General features: G+C 42.5%; 1 protein-coding gene across 1 annotated transcript in view; it reads right to left on the reverse strand.

The window, feature by feature from the left end:
- ARSA (arylsulfatase A) overlaps positions 1 to 20,892 on the reverse strand; it is a 48,034-nt gene extending 27,142 nt beyond the window's left edge. The window contains exons 1-6 of the mRNA XM_089655307.1: positions 20,315 to 20,892; positions 17,818 to 18,058; positions 16,040 to 16,258; positions 12,297 to 12,466; positions 10,467 to 10,591; positions 2,318 to 2,445 (exon numbers count right to left, since the gene is read on the reverse strand). Coding sequence (XP_089511433.1) covers positions 2,318 to 2,445; positions 10,467 to 10,591; positions 12,297 to 12,466; positions 16,040 to 16,258; positions 17,818 to 18,058; positions 20,315 to 20,604 — 1,173 coding nt within the window. The 5' untranslated portion in view covers positions 20,605 to 20,892. The remainder of the gene's footprint in view (positions 1 to 2,317; positions 2,446 to 10,466; positions 10,592 to 12,296; positions 12,467 to 16,039; positions 16,259 to 17,817; positions 18,059 to 20,314) is intronic.
- Positions 20,893 to 21,676: the final 784 nt, after the last annotated feature.

The following is a 21,676-nucleotide window of genomic DNA, read 5'->3' on the forward strand; positions in this document are numbered from 1 at the left end:
CCTTCTGAAAGGCTGAATATATGCGTGCGGGCGGTGGGAAAAGGTAAAGAGATGCACTTCCAATATGCCGTGCACAACTTTGGTGCACTAAAAACCAAAGCGTGTACACTTCCCCCTTAACAATAAGGCTCGGCATCCATGCTCTGGGCAAAACTCTGTTACTTCCAGGTTTCAACGTGATGATGTCATTAGCTCCACCCTAACGTGTTGCATCACACTCACATGACTTCTTCAGGGTACTAGGAGCCATGATGTCCTTTCTGGTTTATAGCTCTGCTGATCTGTTGCCATGAGGGCACTCAGACACATTTCGCCATTACATTTCCTGGAGTCCAGGCGTAGACCTCTGCCCTCTTTTATATTATAATAGCAGCAGTGTGTAGCAGTATATCTGACATTATTTACAATGGTAATATAGCCCAAAACCATGGTATGCAATGCGGTTATGTTGGTGTGTTGCCATTGAGACTGCTTGACACTTCATGCCATTTTGTTCATCTACTGTATATGCACATGGTGGTACAATGTAGGAATATTATATAGGCCTTTTTCAGCACACAGATTGATTTGATATGTGTATAGTTTAGGATTCATTTTCTGTAAGTATTGTAAAAACTTGTGTATTTGCAGCACTAGATAGTCAGATAGTATAAAATAAAAATAGAAAATATTCTATTGTCTGCATAAATCCATATTTTATAATCATGTCTCACACAACTACTGTTGTATACAGGGCTCTTTTTCCCCAGAAAATAGGTGCAAGTACTCCCCCCTTCTGAGTTACTCCTTGCCTCCACCCCCTACCCTCCTCTGAGCGCCATCACTTGGTCCCCACCCACCTCTCAGTACCCCCCTCCTTTTAGAGAATACAGTATCAAGTATCATTTGTATGTGTTAATGATATCAAGAAAAGCAGTAAAATAGATACCCTGCAGCCAGCAACAATAGCCACCCCCAGCAACAAGAGATCACCCCAACAATAGCTCCCCCCACCAATAGTTCCCTCCTAGCAACAAAATATCCTCACTAGCAATAGATCCCCCCCAGCAACAATAAACCCCCAGCAATGATAGACTCCCTGCAACAAATAACTCCCCAACAACAATAGATCCCCCAGCAATAATAGACCCCCACTAGGAACGATACAGTAGATCTCCTAGCAGCAGGCAACAATAGACCCCCCCCCCAAGAATACATCCGTCCCAGTAGCAATTAGCCCCTAAGAACATAAGACCCCCACAGCAACAATAGATCCCCAGCAGCAACAATAAATTCCCCCTGCAACAACAGATCCCCTCAGTGACAATAGATTCCTCAGCAGCCAGCATCATCAGATCCTCCAGCACCCCATTCAGTGCTAGAAGTGCCGGACCTGCATTCCCCCACGTTCCTGCTGAGAAAAAGCCCTGGTTTGTATACCCAGATTACAACCATGCACAACCATGTACCCAGCTGGGAGGAAGACTCCAGGATTTACACTGAATTTGCTCAGTCGCTGTGTACAAAAGCCCTTCACATAAAAAGATGCTTTTGAGTTATACTAGCGAAACCTATTCCAATAGTTTTATTACAATTCTCTGTTTAATGAATGACTGTTTAATGTAGAAAAAAATGTTGACATGATTGTACCACTATAGCACACAGATTATATATTATAGAATATATATAATTACACACTGCAGGGGCGGACTGACCATTTGGAAACTCGGGCACCGCCCGAGGGCCCGGGGTCAGTAGGGGGCCCCATGAGATGCCCCTGGTACCTTTTTCATAGGCTTATTTTTGAGTTTGGGCAAGGACACAGGGGCCCCATTATTGCCAGGGGGCCCCATGAGTTGTCAGTCCGCCCCTGACACACTGTATCATGTTTGAGCCTACCCAAGACTATTGCACAGGTCAACCTGAAATCAGCAGATTTCAACATGTGTGGGCACCTAAACTAATTAAAGGATCTACAAATAATAGTGATTTATACCAACTGGCAATACCTGTCAAGATAAACCAATATCAAAAGGTACTAAAGTTTGTTCATGCTATAATGGTGCTGGATACAAGATACACTGCCGATATCACGCTTAGTATGGAGTCATCAGAACAATCTAAGTGCACCTTTATTATAGGGTTCAACCTATAGTGAACAGAGCTTACTTCAAACAAAGCTACCAGGCATCTTGCATCTTTTTTTTTTTTTTTAACAGAAGTAGGCAACTCACATCTTAGGTGTCTACTGCAGAAGACTGACAAATTATAATAAGTTGATGCATATAAACTGAAATATTGGTATATCATTTTTTTGCATGTATTTATAATTACTTACTTTCTCATTTTTAAAAAGCAGGTTACTCAGATCATATCCATCCAATGTGACGTTGGGAAGTCTGGCTCCTGCCAAAGCTGCTACTGTAGGCAAAATATCCAGTGTGCTGGCCAGCTCGGAGGTAACTCCTGCAATGGTCACCAGGGAAGCAAGGAATTACACAATGCATTGCATGCTTACAATATTATAGTAAGGGCCATTTCACGATTGCAAACTAGTGAAGTACCAGAACAGTTAGGTGGTATTTATAAAAAAAACAAAAAAACAAAAAACCACACTGCAATCTGCCTAGTAAAAGTACATGTACAAATAGGGTAAAACATGAATATTATTAGGCTGTTTCCCATGCCGGTCAAATGTTTTTCCTAGATTTAAAATGGAAAATAACGTACTTGATCACTAGATATAGAAAAGCATTCATTTGTTGCCCCATTCACATAGAAAGAATGTATGAACACTTTTACTGTGCAAATTACTTTGTCAAATTTTTATAAATACACCCTTTATTGTTTATAAAGATAAACCATTGACTACAGACTGCTGTTGGGGTACCTATCTGGGTCGCTCCTGAGCCACGCTATTGACATAGAGAACATGTCTCGGTCACGCCCCTGCTCCCTCCTCAATGACTGATTGAGAGCAGCACAGGCCAATGGCCCCCACTGCTGAGAGAGAGAGAGAGAGAGAGAGAACGAGAGAAAGAGAGAGAACGAGAGAGAACAAGAGAAAGAAAGGGGGGAAAGAGAGACGGAGAGACACACAGAGAGAGAGACAGAGAGAGCGAGAGAGCGAGAGAGAGAGAGATAGGGAGAGACAGAGAGAGACAGAGAGAGCGAGAGAGACAGAGAGAGACAGAAAGAGCGAGCAAGAGAGAGAGAGAGAGACACAGAGAGAGCGAGACAGAGAGAGCAAGAGAGAGAGAGAGAGAGAGAGAGAGAGAGAGAGAGAGAGAGATAGGCAGAGAGAGAGAGAGAGAGAGATAGGCAGAGAGAGAGAGAGAGAGAGATAGGCAGAGAGAGAGAGAGAGACTCTGCTCCTGTGCACAGTGCTTGATTGAGATTGGGCTTAGGTAAGTACTGTATATGGAGGGAAGTTGTCTGCAGAAGGTTTTTTACATAGAATGCATGAAGGTAAAAAACCTTCAGCGTTTGGGACCACTTTAGTTTTATTCATAAAGCCAAAATTGTATCCAGAACTTCACACTAGAGGGAAATAAACATACACAGAGACACAAAGTAAGATAGAACAAGTGGTAGGGAATCCTTACTTTCAAGAGTTTACAAGAAAAAGAGAATCAATAAATGAGAGTGAAGGCAATGCCCTTTGAGTACAGACAGGAATAAGCTGAGAAGTGATCAGTATGGAGGTATTAATCCTGCAGGTCTTCGGAACATACAGTAGCTGCAGTGCCAAACATCACTTAACAAGCTTACCAGGGTGCCCCTCACACCAAAATAGCAAGTTCTGGATGAACGCCAAGATAGATCTTTGCTTATCACACACATTCTTTAATTCATTTACAGATACCTTTCCCGCTATACTCCCTGGAGGCCTGTACCAAGTACACACATCTCTTCATCAGTAAACTAATATTTTTTGACATTGAAACTAGCTTCAATATAACCCATGATAAAATGGTTTATGTGTTTGCAATGCATTTAGTTAGTTGGTTCACAGGCAAGCTGTACCCAACTTAATTGTGCTTATACAAGGGGGTTATTGTCCATTTACATTAAATTAAAATGGTTAAAAAAATGAGATTTTCATTTTAAATGCTCTTTTCTGATACGTACTTAATTCTCTTTGTTCATGGGGGTGCTGAGGAGCTGTGTTTATTCTAATATACCCTGTCAGTACAGTACTGGCATATCTCATTATCAGTTTTAAACTAGATTTGAACAGTGTCTGACCTAAGAAAGGATTCAACATTTGGAAGCTGAGCTTTTCTCTTTGTATGTTTATGAGTGGGAGCTCATTCTGTCTTAAGGTGGTTGTAAACTCTTACATATCCTCAGTGAAGTGACTGGACTCAGGTGATACACAGAGATGAAACAAATCCTTATACATAAGTTGTACCTGTTTATCTGCAGTCATCTCTTCTCTACATCCGTTCAAAGTCCAGAACCTATAAAGCTTTTCTGAGCTGTCAGGAAAAAAGGGGGTAGAGAGCTGAAGTTACACTCTGCAGAGCTCAGTGAGGAGAGTTCTGAGAGCTTATTGGCAGGAAGGGACACACCCCCTTCACACAGCACACAGGACCAGAGCTGAGGCTGTCAATCAGCTGGAGCTCCCTCCCATGTCATTGTTTTTCTCTTGGTGTCAAGAACTTGTCAGAAGGGACTCATGCTGATAGCAGAGGAATGAGGCAGCAGACAGAAATGTCACTTAGGCCCCTTTCACACGAGCATTCTGTTTTTTTCATCAGTTCAGTCACGTTTTCTCCAAAAAAAAAAAAAACGGATCAGTTCACATCAGTTTTTCATCCGTTTACATCCGTTGTTCATCCGTTTTTCGTCTGTTCATCCGTTTTTCGTCTGTTCATCCGTTTTTCGTCTGTTCCGGGTTTTTTTAATGGAAGAAAAATAGGGCTTTCATTCGTTCAAAAAAACGGATGTTAACGGATGAGGACATTAACAGATGATCATCCGTTTGCTTCCACTAATCCATAGAAGTACATGGGTGTCCATTTTTCATCTGTAAATGCCCGTGTTAAAGGGGCCTTAATGCTCTGCATTGAGACAAGTACACATTACAGAGTGATATGCTTTGTTTATATTTCATGTCTAAAGTTTACAACCACTTTCAGGCTTTTTATTTGGATAGACTCACACTGAACGTGTTCAGAAAAGTTTGCCTTTGGCCATGACACCTTCTCCTAACATCCTAAAAGGGTAAGGCATTTTTTTGGTATGTTGTTTTAATGAGAACACAAACACATAGTGAGGTTTTCTCAAATTTGTCTGCAAACGTGAAAATGCACTTTAATAACTACAGCTTCTGAAAGATGACAAAGCTATTTTGTTGTGGACATGTAGGCATCACAATTTTCAACAATTATATTTGACAATTACACTTTGCAAATTGTGGTGATACACTATACTAAGCTATGTTCCCTGCAGGCATTTAATTGGTTACTTTTCTAGCTCTGAATAGAGTGTACCTTTATCTGTCTAGCTCCCCTTTTTTCTGTACAGACTATAAAGTGTCAGTTGTGCCCTCTGTAGAAGTATAAAGCTTGCTTGGTGCAATACATTTACTAGAGGTACAATATACACATCCACAACAAATCTACTAGACTGCCTTCCTTACCGGTTGTAATGGAATGCTTTAACAAGTCTACACATGTATATCACATGGAGGAAAATACATCAATATTACCCTACAAGTAGAATGTGACAAATCAACAAAGCTTGTAAAGATAATGTTTACTGACCAAATTGCTGTATTACATTTGTAAAAAAGGGGTTGCCATTCAGGTATAACTAAAGGAAAAACGTTTTTTTTTTTTTTTTAGTTTTGGATAAAGCGCAGAGGGTTTAGAACACTTGTCAGTTTTTATTGCTGCATGTAACCCTATTGAGAATATTCACTCCCTCTATTTGTCCAGTTTCTATTTTCATTGAGAGTGAAAGTTAAAGAAAAGCCCAAATATTGGGTTGTCCCCAGAAAGGTAATAGAGGGGGACAGAAATTAGAAATCTTCTAATGGGGATACTAGTTCTAGAAACCTGGGGGTCCCCAAGGAATTCCCTTACTTTGAAGGGAAAGAAGGAAAGGTCCTCTACTCGGTGGGACTTTGGAGGCACAAATTGTGAATTAATAACTAATAAAATTGGTCACATGCCTGATGAAGGGGTCCTGCGGGACTCCAAAACGTCGCCTTGCTATAACTATGTGATCGTTCATTAAAACATTTGGACCCATATTGGTGATCCTCGGTATGCTGGTGACACTTTCCCTTTCCCTGTTTTGGCTATGGGACAGGAAGTGCAGGGAAATCTCCACAATGGGACCCAGAAAAAAAAAATCTGACGGGTTATAACCCTCTCTTACGCTATCCAAAATGAAAAAATAAAATTGCCTATAGTTCTACTATAACAATGAAAGAGGAGGTCTCATTTCTTTTTTATTACAGTGTTCTGTCCCTGAAGGGACAAAAAGTACATGTATTACTTTGTCCTATCTTCCTATGTGTTGTGGATGGCTAGCTATGTGGTCGGACAGGAGGCCCCCTCTTCCCCCATGGCTATCTGACAACACTGCTAGCAAGGAAACAGCGGCATTGATAGGCAGCATATTTCCCCAGCTCCATAAATTTTTCCCTAGACCAGCCCTGGCAAGAGGAATGCAAGAGCGAGTTGTTAGCCTCCTATCTGTCTGCATTCATTTTGCCAGTGCTGGTCTCAGGAGAGTGTTTGGAGCCAGGGACAAGTGCCGACTATTAATACAGCCATCTCCTTGTTAGCAGCGTTGTCAGATGGCCACAGGGAAGGGACAGCATCCTGTCTGACCACGTAGCTAGCTTCCACAGCAAATTAAAAAAAATGGGACAAAGTATAACATGTACTTCATCCCTTGGTGAAGCAGAACATTGTAATAAAAAAAATTAAAAATGTAGTATAGATGAAGGTGGACTTGTGGTGTAGTCCTTCCTAACCCTCCCTCTCTATCCTTCTCTTCTTTCGAGACTCACTGCATCCGGCTGTTTTCTCCCATTTCTCTGAGGATTGCAGTGATCTATCGGCCTCCTGGACCGGTGTCACGCTTTCTTGATGATTTCTCCGCCTGACCATCCTACTTTCTCTCCTCTGAACTACCCACTATCATTCTCGGAGATTTTAACATCCCTATTAATGTCAACAATCCGGCTACATCCCAACTCTTCAACTTAACCTCATCTTTTGCATTAACACAGTGTATACAGTCCTCCACTCACTCTGATGGGAATACATTAAACCTTGTTTTCTCCCATCTTTGCACTTCCTACAACTTCACAAACACTCCCTTTCCTCTCTGATCACAATCTCATCACCTTCACAGTGTCCTCATCGTCAAACACCTATCCCTCCAAGCAGCAAACAATTACCCGCAGAAACCTTCACAACTTGAACCCTGCTCCTTTCCACTCTGCAACTGACCAACTCTATGACAGAATCTCTCCCCTGTCCTGCCCTGACCTGGCCACTGCTGTCTACAACAGTTCGCTTTCATCCACATTAGACTCACTTGCTCCTCTAACAACACGAAGCATCAGGCCCCAACCGTTACAACCTTGGCAGACTGACGACACCAGAAATCTTAAACGACATAGTCGCTGGAGCGATTGTGGCGTAAAACCAAAACTCAACAAGCATTCACCCTATATAAATCTGCTTTCTTAACATACAATTCCTCCCTCCATGCTGCCAAGCAAGCCTACTTTGTCACTCTCATCAATACCTTGTCATCCAGTCCTCGTCGTCTCTTCCCTACTTTTAACTCTCTACTTTCTCTACCTCCACCCAGTACCTCACTCACTGCTCTCGAGATTGTAAACCATTTCAAAAACAAGATTGACGCAATTTGTAGGGGCATTGCCACTGCACAGACATCCATCCCACTTAGCATACCTTATACTAAACCTCCCTCAACACTTCCTCTTTTGACCTTGCTACTACCGAAGAGGTCACTAAGGTTTTCTCAGAAGCCCGTCTCACTACCTTCCCCCTTGGATCCTGTCCTCTCACAACTACTATGGTCACCCTCCTCTTCCATCCTATGCTCCCTCACTCACATCTTCAATCTCTCCCTCTATACAGGTGCCTTCCCCTCCCCTCTAAAGCATGCGCACATCACTCCCATACTTAAAAAGCCCTCCCTGGACCCCACCAACCTGAACAACTTAAGACCCATCTCCCTGCTGCCATTTACCTCTAAACTCCTAGAACGCTTAGTCTACAATCGCCTGAGCTCCCACCTCACTGACAACAACCTTCTTGACCCTTTACAGTCTGCCTTTCGCTCACTACACTCCACTGAAACTGCCCTACTAAAACTCACTAATGATCTACTAACAGCGAAAACCAATGGCCACTACTCCGTACTCTTACTACTTGACCTCTCTGCAGCTTTTGATACGGTTGACCATCCCCTCCTCCTCAAAAAAACTCCACTCTCTTGGCCTCCGAGACTCTGCTCTCTCCTGGTTCTCCTCCTACCTATCACAGCGCTCCTTCAGCGTTACCTATAACGCTGCCTCCTCCTCTTCACTCCCTTTTTCTGTAGGGGTCCCTCAAGTTTCTGTCCTTGGACCCCTTCTCTTCTCCATCTACACCTCCTCCCTTGGTTAGCTGATAAAACGCCCATGGCTTTAAGTACCATCTCTATGCTGATGACACACAAATCTATCTTTCTACTCCTCACCCCTTCAGTCTCCTATCGCATTACTAACCTATTAAGTGACATATCGGCATGGATGTCACTCCACTTCCTCAAACTCAATCTTTCCAAAACTGAGCTCTTAGTATTCCCCCCAGCCCGTGCCCCCTCCCCTGACTTCTCCATCAAGATCAATAACACAATCATCAGTCCCTCCCCTCATGCCAGGGTGCTAGGTGTAATCCTAGACTCCCATCTGTCCTTTCAGTCCCAAATCCAATCACTGTCCAAATCTTGTAGGCTTCACCTCCGCAACATCTCCAAGATACGCCCGTTCCTAACCTCGGAAACTACTAAGCAACTTATTCACTCCCTTGTTATCTCTCGCCTTGACTATTGTAACTCCCTCCTCATTGGCCTACCTCATCGCAGGCTATCCCCTCTTCAGTCTATCATGAATGCTGCTGCCAGACTCATCCACCTTACTAACTGTTCGGTATCCGCCACCCCTCTCTGCCAATCCCTCCCCTGGCTTCCCATTGCCCAACGGATAAAATTCAAAACATTAACAATAACATATAAAGCCATTTATAACTCAGCCCCAAACTACATCACCGATCTTGTCTCTAAATATCACCCAAACCGTACTCTCGCTCCTCGCAAGACCTCCTGCTCTCTAGCTCCCTTGTCTCCTCCTCCCATGCCCGTCTCCAGGACTTCTCCAGAGCTTACCCCATCCTCTGGAACTCTCTACCCCAATTTATCAGACTATCGCCTACTCTGCTCACTTTTAGGCGATCTCTGAAAACCTCTCTCTTTAGGGAAGCCTATCTTGCCCTCAGCTAATAATGCAATCTTCTACTCTTCCAACCAGTCCATCCCCCACAGTTACTACCTTTTGTACCACTAGCCCCTCCCTCCTAGATTGTAAGCTCCAAGGAGCAGGGCCCTCCTATCCCTCTTGTATTGAACTGTATTGTTGCTGTCAGGGCTCCCGGGTATGACCAGAGGTTTGTGACTGACGCAGGGAAACGCAGGCTTCAGATAAGTTACAAACAATATAATTTATTAAAGACTAACAATACAAACATAAACGCAGTGCAATACTAAAACATAACAGTGCAAACGAAGCAAACCAAACCACCCACAGATAACAAAACATACAATGCAAGCGTCGTCAGGCAGGCCGGGATCAACAACAGGAGGTCAGAACGTATAGGGTTAAGCAGGAGAATGGTCAGACAAAGCCAGGGATCAGAGCAGGAGAATGGTCAGACAAAGCCAGGGGTCAGAGCAGGAGAATGGTCAGACAAAGCCAGGGGTCAGAGCAGGGTCAGCAACGAATCAGACAGGAGCAGGAACAGGAACAGGGTAGCAGGAACAGGATACAGGGCCCAGGAGAAACACACACCAAGGCCGAGTCTGCAGGTCTGGCCATCCCTTAAATACACCAGTATAAGCAGTTTCAGGTGTTTGGCTGGCTGCAAGGTTGAGTCTCTGATTGCTGGGAGCACCCGCTGGCCAGCCCTGGTACTGCAGCCCATAAGGCAGGTGAGTCCCACCATTGCTGGCCAGTCCATTCCTGACAGTTGCTGTATTGTCTCCCGTTATATATTGTAAAGCGTTGAGCAAACTCTTGGCGCTATATAAGTCCTGTATTATAATATTAATAATAATAATAATAATAATAAAGTGCTGTTTACAGATTTATCTCAGCTCAACAACAAAGCCCTCAATCATAACTTGATGCTAGAATTATGATCATCTCTTAGAAGTATTGATCATTTTGTTACCTGGTTTTATTTTTCCCTCCCAGAACATTATTGCAGGTTCTCTTAGACCTCCCTCGTAAGTTGTACTTTTGCCACATTTCAAGAGTCCAGAGGTACCACCTCTCTCCTTGCGCATTGTTTCAGGCCTTATATTGAGATAAAACAAAAAGTTAATCAATATGGAATTCTACAAATCCTAAAATCTGACATTAGCAGGCATCCTCTCTGCATCCAGTGTGAATACCTAACATAATCATCATACACAACCGTGGACCTGAAGCAACAATGTGACGAGGAATGAATTGTCCATTACATGCATGTCTGCCCAATAGAGTCTATTGGACTCCATTTTTCAATTTTCATTGAGTGCTATGGCCAACACAGATCATCCTTGCATCACACATGCAGGGTCTAATTTGAGTGAAGTAATTAAAACACTATTCTCTTCATGCATCCAATCAAATGCAAGATAAGTCACTATTCCTATTAAATTCCATGTAGGACCACATGGTAGAAAACACAAGTTCATTTGTGCTTTAGTAAATCCAGTCCACTGATATATGCGGCTCACAATTACTGGGAATGATTATGTTTTGTAAACCACAAGAGCACTGCCATTATTCTTAATACAACCCCCGGTAAGGCTAGGTTCACACCTATGCAGGTTGCGTTGTGTTTTGTGTTGCATTTTGGGTTTTTGTACCTGTGTTTCTGCCAAGTTTTTGATGCGTTATTTCCATTTTTTAATTTTTCTTGTTGCTAGGCAGATTTAAAATGCAAAACGCATCAAAAATGAGGCAAAACACACTACATGCTTTTCTGCAGCCTTTCCATTGAGGTCTATAGAAGCAAAATGCAACTTTTTGCGTTCAAAAAAGTCCCAGACCCTTTCCAAAAAACTTGCAGATGTGAACATGTCCCATAGGAAATCATGTTAATCATGACTCTACTGCGTTTCTGCAAACCGCTGCAGAAAACGCATAGGTGTGAACCTTGGGTAACATCAGTGTATTCCTACTCACCTAATCAAATGATCCCACCATATGAAAATCACAGATTCAGGGGTCGGTTTATAGAGTGACCACCAGAATTAAAAGACACCGTGGGGTTGATTTACGAAAATCGGAGAGTAAAATCTGGTGCAGCTCTGCATAGAAACCAAAGAGCTTCCAGGTTTTATTGTCAAAGCCTAAAGTGTTACTAAACCCAGGACCCTGCATTCACTATATCTGTCTCCCACAGAACACATTACATTTAAATGCAATCATTTTAGTAAATTTAAACTGCTAAACACCTTTTCCCATCAGCAGTTTGAGCAGTCTTGTGGCTTCTATCAATTAGTGTTCAGCAGAGCACTGGTTAAAGCTTGTAGAAGGCGGTTTCTTTCTGCTCTAGGAGGATACAGAACCCCTGACCTCTGTCTGGACAGTGCTAATTGGCCCTGTGCTGATCACATGCACTCTCCCAAAAAAACCTCTCTAGCAATACACACTAAACTGAGCATAGTGTCTCTATACAATATGCCTTATCAGGAGATAAGGGGGGGGGGGGGGGTACTGGAAGAAGGGGAGGATCAGAGAAGTCAGGATCAAACAGAAGTTTTACACAATACAGAGGATTAAACCCTTAGGTTCCACAGTGAGTATAACTAGCATGCTTTACTGTATATACAGACTGATTTTAGTGTTGTGGGTTTAGTAACACTTAATTGAATAAGCTGAAGTTAGATGCCAATTGGCTACCATGCACAGATGTGTCAGATTTTGCACTCTCCTGTTTTAGTAAATCAACCCTAGTGCATCACTTTTAAAACAAGCATAGTCCTCTTCCCTACCCACACGTGTGACTCACCCATTGTCAGAAGTAAAGATGAAAAGTGTGTTGTTTTGAATTCCCAAATCCCACACAGTATTTAGAAAATCTCCTACTGTTCCATCAAATTCCAGTAATGCGTCTCCATACTTTCCTCTTATAGATTTCCCTGTATACCGAGCACTTGCAAACTGCGGATAATGAGTGTGCTATGGAAAAGAGATCAAATTTTCATTGCCTAGTCTGAAAATATGGAATATCATAGAAAATATTATATTACAGGCCCAATGTTGTCACATTTACCCGGTTGGATATATATATATATATATATATATATATATATATATATATATATATATATATAGCACCTCGTTGTGTATTTGTCAACAACAATATTCAAGACAAAGTTACAGTTTGTAGGACAGAAACTAAGTTATATGTGCAATCAAAATTAAAACTTGTCTTCAGTGTGTAGAGCCACAATCTTGGTTTTCTCCCATTAGCATCCTTCCCTGCCTCCTTAGGTTTCTGGCTCACTACATCTACAGCATGTGTCAGTTCCTTCACTTCCATTGGAAACCTTGATAGTCAGTGTACACAAATCAAATAATAAATCAATAGGGGATGTTATTAAAATGGATAAACAATGTGGGTGTGACAAAATGGTCTTCATTTTATAAGCAGCTAGTTGACGCTCTTCCACCTAACTGTAAAATGCTATAAAAAAGGACACTCTCATGGAATATACTTTTACTTGTACATTTTTCAACATAAATCAAATCCATTTAGCATATCTTGTACTAGTAGCTTTCCTTACATTGCAGGTATTATGAATTAATAGTCTTTACATTCGATAAGAAAAAAGTGCAGCGCTAGTGAAAATTACATATGACAGTTTAAATATCTCTCAATACGCTAGCGTTATTATAAATAAAATAGTGACTTGAGTGAACAAACAGCGAAAAAAAATTCAATATGATATGCTATTGGTGAAGTGCTCTATTCTGGCGCTACGGTGACAAACATAGAAACAAAAGAGAATAAGCAAATGTAGTGTAGCGCTAAAATGCAGCGCAACGGTGACAAATATATCTATATCGTGACTGCAGTGAACAAATCAACAAATATTGTAAACGAGAACAAAATCAAAAGATCAATAATCAAATGTATCAGAAAAAGTCCAAAAGATGATCGTGACATAAAGTGATCACCTACTCATCTCCTCTGCTCTCCTTTAGGTGCACCCTGAAAACCCACCTCTTCAGGGAAGCCTACCCCACCCCCTGCTAATTGCCGACCTCCTCCACCCTTCCTACCACTCCATCCCCCACAACCACTCCATCCCCCACAGCCATTTCCTCCTGTACCACTATCCCCTCCCTCCTAGATTGTAAGCTCGAAAGAGCAGGGCCCTCGAACCCCTCGTGTATCACATTGTATTGTTATCGTACTGTCGCATGTTTTGTCCCCCATTGTAATGTACAGCGCTGAGTGAATTGATGGCGCTTTATAAATACTGTATAATAATAATAATATTAATAGGAGAATCCGTGACAAATTCTTCCTTCTAATGCACTCACCAGAATCGCATATTAAATGCGTATTAAAAGCAGTGGTAAAACCCCTCCAACAGGTCAGCCTTATCCACCATCGGGCACAGGTAAAGGGAATGCACAGCTGTCATGCACCAGAAATAGGAGATACCTCCAACAGATTGCTCAATCCTCAGCATAAGAGTAGCCCCATCTCGAAGTGAACAGCTCACTGAAGAGCCCAGAGAGAGAAAGTCTAGGTGGATCCCTTTGAGAACGTGCGTGCACACAAAACACGTCAGAGAGATGCCTACGTGCTAATGCCACGCCACCGCATGCACGTGACGGTCCGGCGGCCATCTCTGTAAGTGATTTTTATCCATTGATGATTTTATGCTCCACATGGTTGCTATCTTTTTAATAAAACATACTACACTATATGATACTGTCTCCGGGCTCAGTCCATGAGCTTGCCCTCTAGGAGAGATCCCTTTCCTTGGTACACCGTGGGCTGGAGATGGAGACTTGGCTACTCTACTTTTGATTGTTCATTTGGTGTATTATTGGCTTCTACAGAGATCACGCCTTCACCCGGGTCACTGGCAGGAGGAACAAGCAGGAACACCCCTTAGTGTCATTCCGCTCTGGGCTTGCTTGCTACATACTTCCGGCTTATATAAAACTGCAAAGTACCAGAATGCTATAACAGACTGTGAGTGGGCATTGAAGTGTGAAAGTGCCTAAAGGCCTACGTTCATATGGCAAAAGCCTTTCTTGGGCTTAAAAAATTTGAGGAAGGACACAAGATTCATCACTTCCCCCCGTCAGAACGGAGCTCTGCCTTGTTTTGCTCCATGTGGTTACTTTCACATTTTCAATAAAAATATTGCACCATTAGCACTTTCACTCTCTGGGCTCTTTTGTGAGCTGTTCCCTTCAAGGTGGGGCTATTTTTATGCTAAGGATTGAGCAATCTGTTGGAGGTATCTCCTATTTCTGGTGCATGACAGCTGTGCATTCCCTTTACCTGTGCCTGATGGTGGATAAGGCTGACCTGTTGGAGGAGTTTGTTACCACTGCTTTTAATGCGCATTTAATATGCGCTTCTAGTGAGTGCATTAGAAGGAACAATTTGTCATGGATTCACCTATCACTTGATGTCACGATCATCTTTTGGACTTTTTTTGATACATTTGATTATTAATCTTTGATTTTGTTCTGATTTGCAATATTCGACCTGCCAGCAATTTTTTTCGACCTGTTTCTAAAGGCTGCAAATTTGAGGGCTATCATCCTTCATTGTTATTAAACAGTGGGGGGAGTTTATTAAAACTGGTGCACTCAAAGTCAGTAATGCCAACAGCCGGTGAACCCCATAACCTGCAGCAATGGCAGCTGCCATGTTCCTGTTGGATAAGTTAATTCCTTTACAAATTCACAAAACAATATATTTAATCCTTACTTAAAGAGACCCTGTGGCCACACCATTTATTTTAACAACTGTCTTCCCATAAGATTAAATGTGCATTTAACATATTTCCTGCATGTTATTTACCTGAAAATACCTCCCGTGTATAGATATCCAAAAGCCCCAAAACTGCTGCTTAGTGTCACCATCTTGGAGGTGATGTCAGCAGCCTCAGCAGACCCCAAGCTGTCACTCAAATAGTATTCCCCTTCACTCCTCTTCCGACAGCTACATTCACGGTTATGTAGGAAGGGAAACAGAGTGGCGAAGTAGCTAGGCCAGCACAGACAATAATTAAACACTTCCGGCAGAGTAGAGGACTCTGATGTGCAGGGAAGGATGGGGCTGTGCTAAGGAACTGACTTTCCAGGAGTAGTCAAATATTGTATAAAGTTCAAAGGCTAATTGCAAGTTAATATAAAATCATTTACAGAAAAGAAAAACACTGAAAGTACATGACTAAAATATTTGATTTTTTTATGCTTTTAGCTGCAACATTTTAAGATGGTTACAAAGTCTCTTTAGGGATAGTAAGGGACAACATATAAATTATCTCTCTATTCCCCTGAGGAGGAGGGAGCATATCCACCCACGGGTATAAAAACGGATCCCTAACTTACATACTATAAGGCAAATGCACTTCCTGGATCCCTATTTTTGGTATCAAGAAAGAACCCTGCCTTTCGACCTTGTGTTATTTCAGAACTCCCCCCTGCATGAGAACAACATTGAATGCATTGCTTGTTTATGGTACGCTAGGAAGAAGTGAAGTGGTGACTTACATGTGCAGCATAGTAGAGGAAGAATGGTTTATTCTGTTCAACCGCTTTCTGAATAAATGATTTGCTGAACTGCTCGTAGAGAGGGACGAGTTCAGTAAAATTCACGGGTTGCTGCAGGATCTTCTCATCAATAAACACCGGCAGCAGAGCTTCACCCAAATCACATGTCCCATAACAACGTGTGTCTGGAGGGAAGCATATTAAGGTCTGACAAGGGCCCTGCATGGAAGAAAAACATAAATATGGTCCAAAATAAAGTATAGGAATGATAGCAAACCTTTGCAGCATTCTACTATTATATATAAAACATTTTTTTCCTAATCTACAAGTACATTTGGGGGCTGAGTCATGGTTTATTAGGTCTCTGTAAGCACTAGTGGAAACCAACTGAAGATTAGGGCTCCACCAAGGTTAGCCATGGGGTGTCAATCCCACTCACAAGAAAAACAATCATTCCTCTGCTGCATTCTCTATATCGTAAAATATCAAACATTTCAAAATCCCTGGTAAGCTTTTACGTCATGGCATGTGGACAAGCAAAGCAATGCAAATATGCAGAGCACTCCCTGGAATAGCTTAGAAGAAGCCTGTCCTAGAAGAAATAAAGTGGAATCCATTCCTGTGCTTCCCCCTTCTGGAAATGCTAACCATGGGACCTGAACAAGCATGTATGGAGAGTTCTGACAGTCTATGAAATCTCCTGATCTACAGATTTGTTGAAGGTTAGTGTCTCAAAAACACTAGGAGGTGACAACAGTTAACTAGCATTTTCAGGAAGAGGTTATCAAAGATAATTCTTGTATTTGATTTATGACAGGTTTACTACATAGACAAAATTATTAAATTGCTGGCATCTAAAAAAAAGCAATATATCAGTTTTGAGTATCCAAACTATGGACAAGTATGAACTTGGACCAAAGGAAGTTCTCAGTGCTGGCCCAATCAGCTGTGGCCCACCCCACAGCTGCACCTACTGAACAGTCAGAAATTGAAGCAAGATTGGCTCCACCCAAGATAACCATGGAATGCCAATCCTTTAGGAAAGGGGTCTCCAAACTTTCTAAACAAAGGGCCAGTTTACTGTTCTTCAGACTTTAGGGGGGCCGGAGTATGGCCAATGGGAGTAGAAATTATCCTGGCATCAGTGGGGTTAAACAATGACCCACCATTGGTGTCAGTGAGAGAAAAAGTGCCCCATTGTTAGTGTCAGTGAAAGGAATAGTGCCTCAAGGGCCGGATGAAGGCAAGCAAAGGGCCACAGTTTGGAGACCCCTGTTTTAGGACCACACCACTTGACCATATTAGGTCAATGATATCACAAGTATCCTCACTCCTTTATGTACATGCAGCTGCAGGGTGGGAAATGACTAACTGTAGATGATTGGACTGGCACCGTCAGCTTCCTTCCGGGCCTGGACTGAACCCAAACCTATAACTCGTCCCAACCCCTTTTAGCTTATGCTTAGAACCACAAGCACTCCCAGGCTTTTATCAGTATCTATTAACAAAATGTTTAATCAGTTTTTAACAGACCATTGCCACTTTGCAAATTTCCAGCACAAAATGCGCAAATTCAGGCACATCAAGCTTACCCAATCTAGTCTTGCTATGTAACAGCAATGTCCACTGCTAATGAAAATTTAGGCCGTCAATCATATCTTAGTGAACACTTATAACCCTAGTTAAGTGTTTACTAAACCCCATCTTTGTGTGAAGACACATTACTGACCAGGAAGGTTACAAATAATATTGATGTCACCTGTCCAGAAGCTCTATACCTGATCGTGGGAATAGGGAACTCCCAAGAAGTGCTGAAACCCTTGTCGAGTGGGCAGGAAAGTCCCATTCAGCCCGAGGCCCAAGTGCCATTTACCTGCCATGGCTGTGACATAACCACGGGACTGTAATAACTCAGCAATGGTGACCTCACTGAGAGGCAAACCTCCAAGTGAGCTGGGGTAGAACACACCAGGGTACACACCAGAACGAGTCTGGAAGCGACCTGTCAGGAGGCTGGCTCTAGAGAATAGAGAAAAGAAGAAAAACATTAAGATGACCATTAAAACAAACAAGAATGATATGAATCAAAAAGTGGCAAACTGAAAACTTATACTAAATTGCATAATGTGTAAAAAGAATATTCTGCAACATTTCCCTTTCTAAAACTGCCTAAAAATATAATATACAGAATGGATTTGTTACCTTATAGCCTTTTAAATGATACCCTTATTTATTCCCATTCTAAACGAAGGTGGGCAAAGGTTGGCATTAAAAAAGTGCTAAAAAATTAGATAAAGTACACCTCTCTGCCAAGTCTAATTTGTTCTCAGTCTTTGAACATCTCAGGGCAGAAAACAGAGTTTTTGCATAACATTTGCCATAGAAACCCAGCAGCATTATTTTACAATATACTTGAATAATGATGAAGACTCCAAAAATATACTTCTGCTGCTTGAGATATTGTTATTTAACCCATAAACATAGCACTAACATGGCAAGTGAAACAAAAAAATAAATAAAACTAAATAATGTATTGCAAAACAACCTGTTAGTATGTAATATATATATATATATATATATATATATATATATATATATATATATATATATATATATATATATATTGTAGGTACAAATAGGCTGTTTTGTACACAGGTTGTAGTTTTCTTTTTCAGAGGTAGGGAATTCAATTAAAGCCACAGGGAGGTGGAAGCAGCCATTGCTGATTAGGACTTAGGCACCTCTGAGGAGTCCTTCAGTGGGCCAGTCCAACCCTTCCCATATAACTAGCTAAACAAAAAATTAAATCCACAATGAACATCAAAACTCCATGTGAACTGTATTCTTGTTACCATACACTTATGTACACCGGGCAAAAGAGAAGCATGTGGGCTGCCATTGCTAGCATTCTTCTAAAGATACTAGATTCTAGACTTTGTATGGGTTAAAGTCAGAGGAAAGCAGGAATACCTTATTGTAATACATGTTGTAGATTTGGGTCTCTGAAAGTGCTGAAACCAAGGCATCAGCATGACAGCCAGGCAGCTTACATTTTCAGAACAGCGATGGCAGCTTCTACTTTTTTTTTCCACGACAGATTTCTTTTAACCACCATGCTGCCTACAGGGATAATATCGCAAGAGGCCCCTCTGCTATACATTAGTCTAATAGTAGCACATATATACACTCACACCTATACTGTACATACATACTGGAAGGTAAGCCCACACATATACCACACAGATGATTACCTGGAAGGTGGGAACACACATACACCACAGATGATTATCTGGAAGGCGAGCATACACATACAACAAACAAATGTTTACCTGGAAGGTGAGCACACACATTCACCACCATACAAATGATTACCTGGAAGGTGAGTGCACACATTCGCCACCATACAAATGATTACATGGAAGGTGAGCGCACACACACATACACCATACAGATGATTACCTGGAAGGCGAGCACACATATATATCATACAGATGATTACCTGGAAGGAAAGCACACACGCATACATCATACAGATGATTACCTGGAAGGAAAGCACACACGCATACACCATACAGATGATTACCTGGAAGGAAAGCACACACGCATACACCATACAGATGATTACCTGGAAGGGAAGCACACACGCATACACCATACAGATGATTACCTGGAAGGGAAGCACACACGCATACACCATACAGATGATTACCTGGAAGGGAAGCATACACCATACAGATGATTACCTGGAAGGGAAGCACACACACACACCATACAGATGATTACCTGGAAGGGAAGCACACACACACACCATACAGATGATTACCTGGAAGGGAAGAACACACACACACCATACAGATGATTACCTGGAAGGGAAGAACACACACATATACCATACAGATGATTACCTGGAAGGGAAGCACACACATATACCATACAGATGATTACCTGGAAGGCGAGCACACACACATATACCATACAGATGATTACCTGGAAGGGAAGCACACACACATATACCATACAGATGATTACCTGGAAGGGAAGCACACACACATATACCATACAGATGATTACCTGGAAGGGAAGCACACACATATACCATACAGATGATTACCTGGAAGGGAAGCACACACATATACCATACAGATGATTACCTGGAAGGCGAGCACACACACGTATACCATACAGATGATTACCTGGAAGGCGAGCACACACACACACCATAGAGATGATTACCTGGAAGGGAAGCACACACACATATACCATACAGATGAATACCTGGAAGGCGAGCACACAGCTCCGGTGGTATAGAAGTTTGTAAAGCGCAGTCCTCGGCTGGCCATTGAGTCCAGATTAGGGGTGTGAGAGGTGGGGTGCCCATAGACCCCCAGATCTCCATAGCCCATGTCATCAGCAAATATCAGGATGATGTTGGGAGGACCTGAGGAGGCATGAGCAGAGCAGAGCAGGAAGCCGGCCAGAAGGATCCGGGGGAACATGATCAGATCTCCTCTCCTCTTACCATGCCTGTACAATAACACAGTGCTCCAGATCATCGTCATAGACATAGAATGCAGGGTGCAGGGACTGATCAGAGGTCAGCGATAGCAGCGAGGAGGGCGTGCTGGGGAGAGGACATCTCGCACAATGACAGAGGAAATGCAGATAGTGGTGGTGACAGGACTGCAGAGAGATGGCAGTATGAGATCAGTACATGGATGGTGAGCTGACATTCTATACAACCCAACCCGTCCCCCCTACATACACGCACCGATCCCTCACTGATACATTTAAATCCCACCACCTCTCCTCTCAACTGCCGCTGGAGCCAGTGGAGCTCGGGTCACGTGAACCCGGGGGGAGGCGGGGCGTTAGTGCAGACCGTCACACACAGGAGTGGCGTATGACAGGAGGGCGGAGCTCTGTGTGGTCCTGTGCACTGGGCTGTCACTGAGGTGTCACTGCTGGACACCCATTCCTGACACGTATCTCCCCCATGATTACTAACTAACACACTGGGCCCTGACTGCAACAGACCCGTGTCTACCGGTGTATGCAGTGTGCAGAATACAGCTCATATATGGTGTACAATGAGTGCAATACAAGCAATGTAATAATCCAATACAAAAGTAGGCACAAAGTAAGACTAAAGGCAAAACTTTTTTTTTTCACTTTATGCGTCCAATAGGGGAGATTCCCCTTTATTTCCTGTCCCTTCACCACAACTGGAAGTGGGAGAAATTGCTAAAAAGTAAGGCAATCCAAGGGTGTCACCCAGGGGCGGACTGACATCTCATGGGGCCCCTGTGTCCTTGCCCAAACTCAAAAAAGCCTATGAAAAAGGTACCAGGGGCATCTCATGGGGCTCCCTACTGACCCTACTCGGACAGTGCCTGAGTTTCCAAATGGTCAGTCCGCCCCTGGTGTCACCAGAACTGGTGTCCTCATTGGAAGATCTTCCCCCTCCCTATTCCTGTTCTGGTGTCAAACCAAAAATTGGGATTTTTTTTTTATTCTCACTTTCTATGATAATGGCAAACAAGAAAAATAGTGTGACTTCCCCTAACAAGGGCTCAGACTGCAAAAACATGAAAAAATACCAAAAAAGCAATATTTTCTACTTTCTGTTATAAAACATAT

This window comes from Staurois parvus, unplaced genomic scaffold (genome assembly GCF_062004578.1).
Source record: "Staurois parvus isolate SC_StPar_1 unplaced genomic scaffold, SC_StPar_1.0 ptg000832l, whole genome shotgun sequence".
NCBI lineage: Eukaryota > Metazoa > Chordata > Amphibia > Anura > Ranidae > Staurois > Staurois parvus.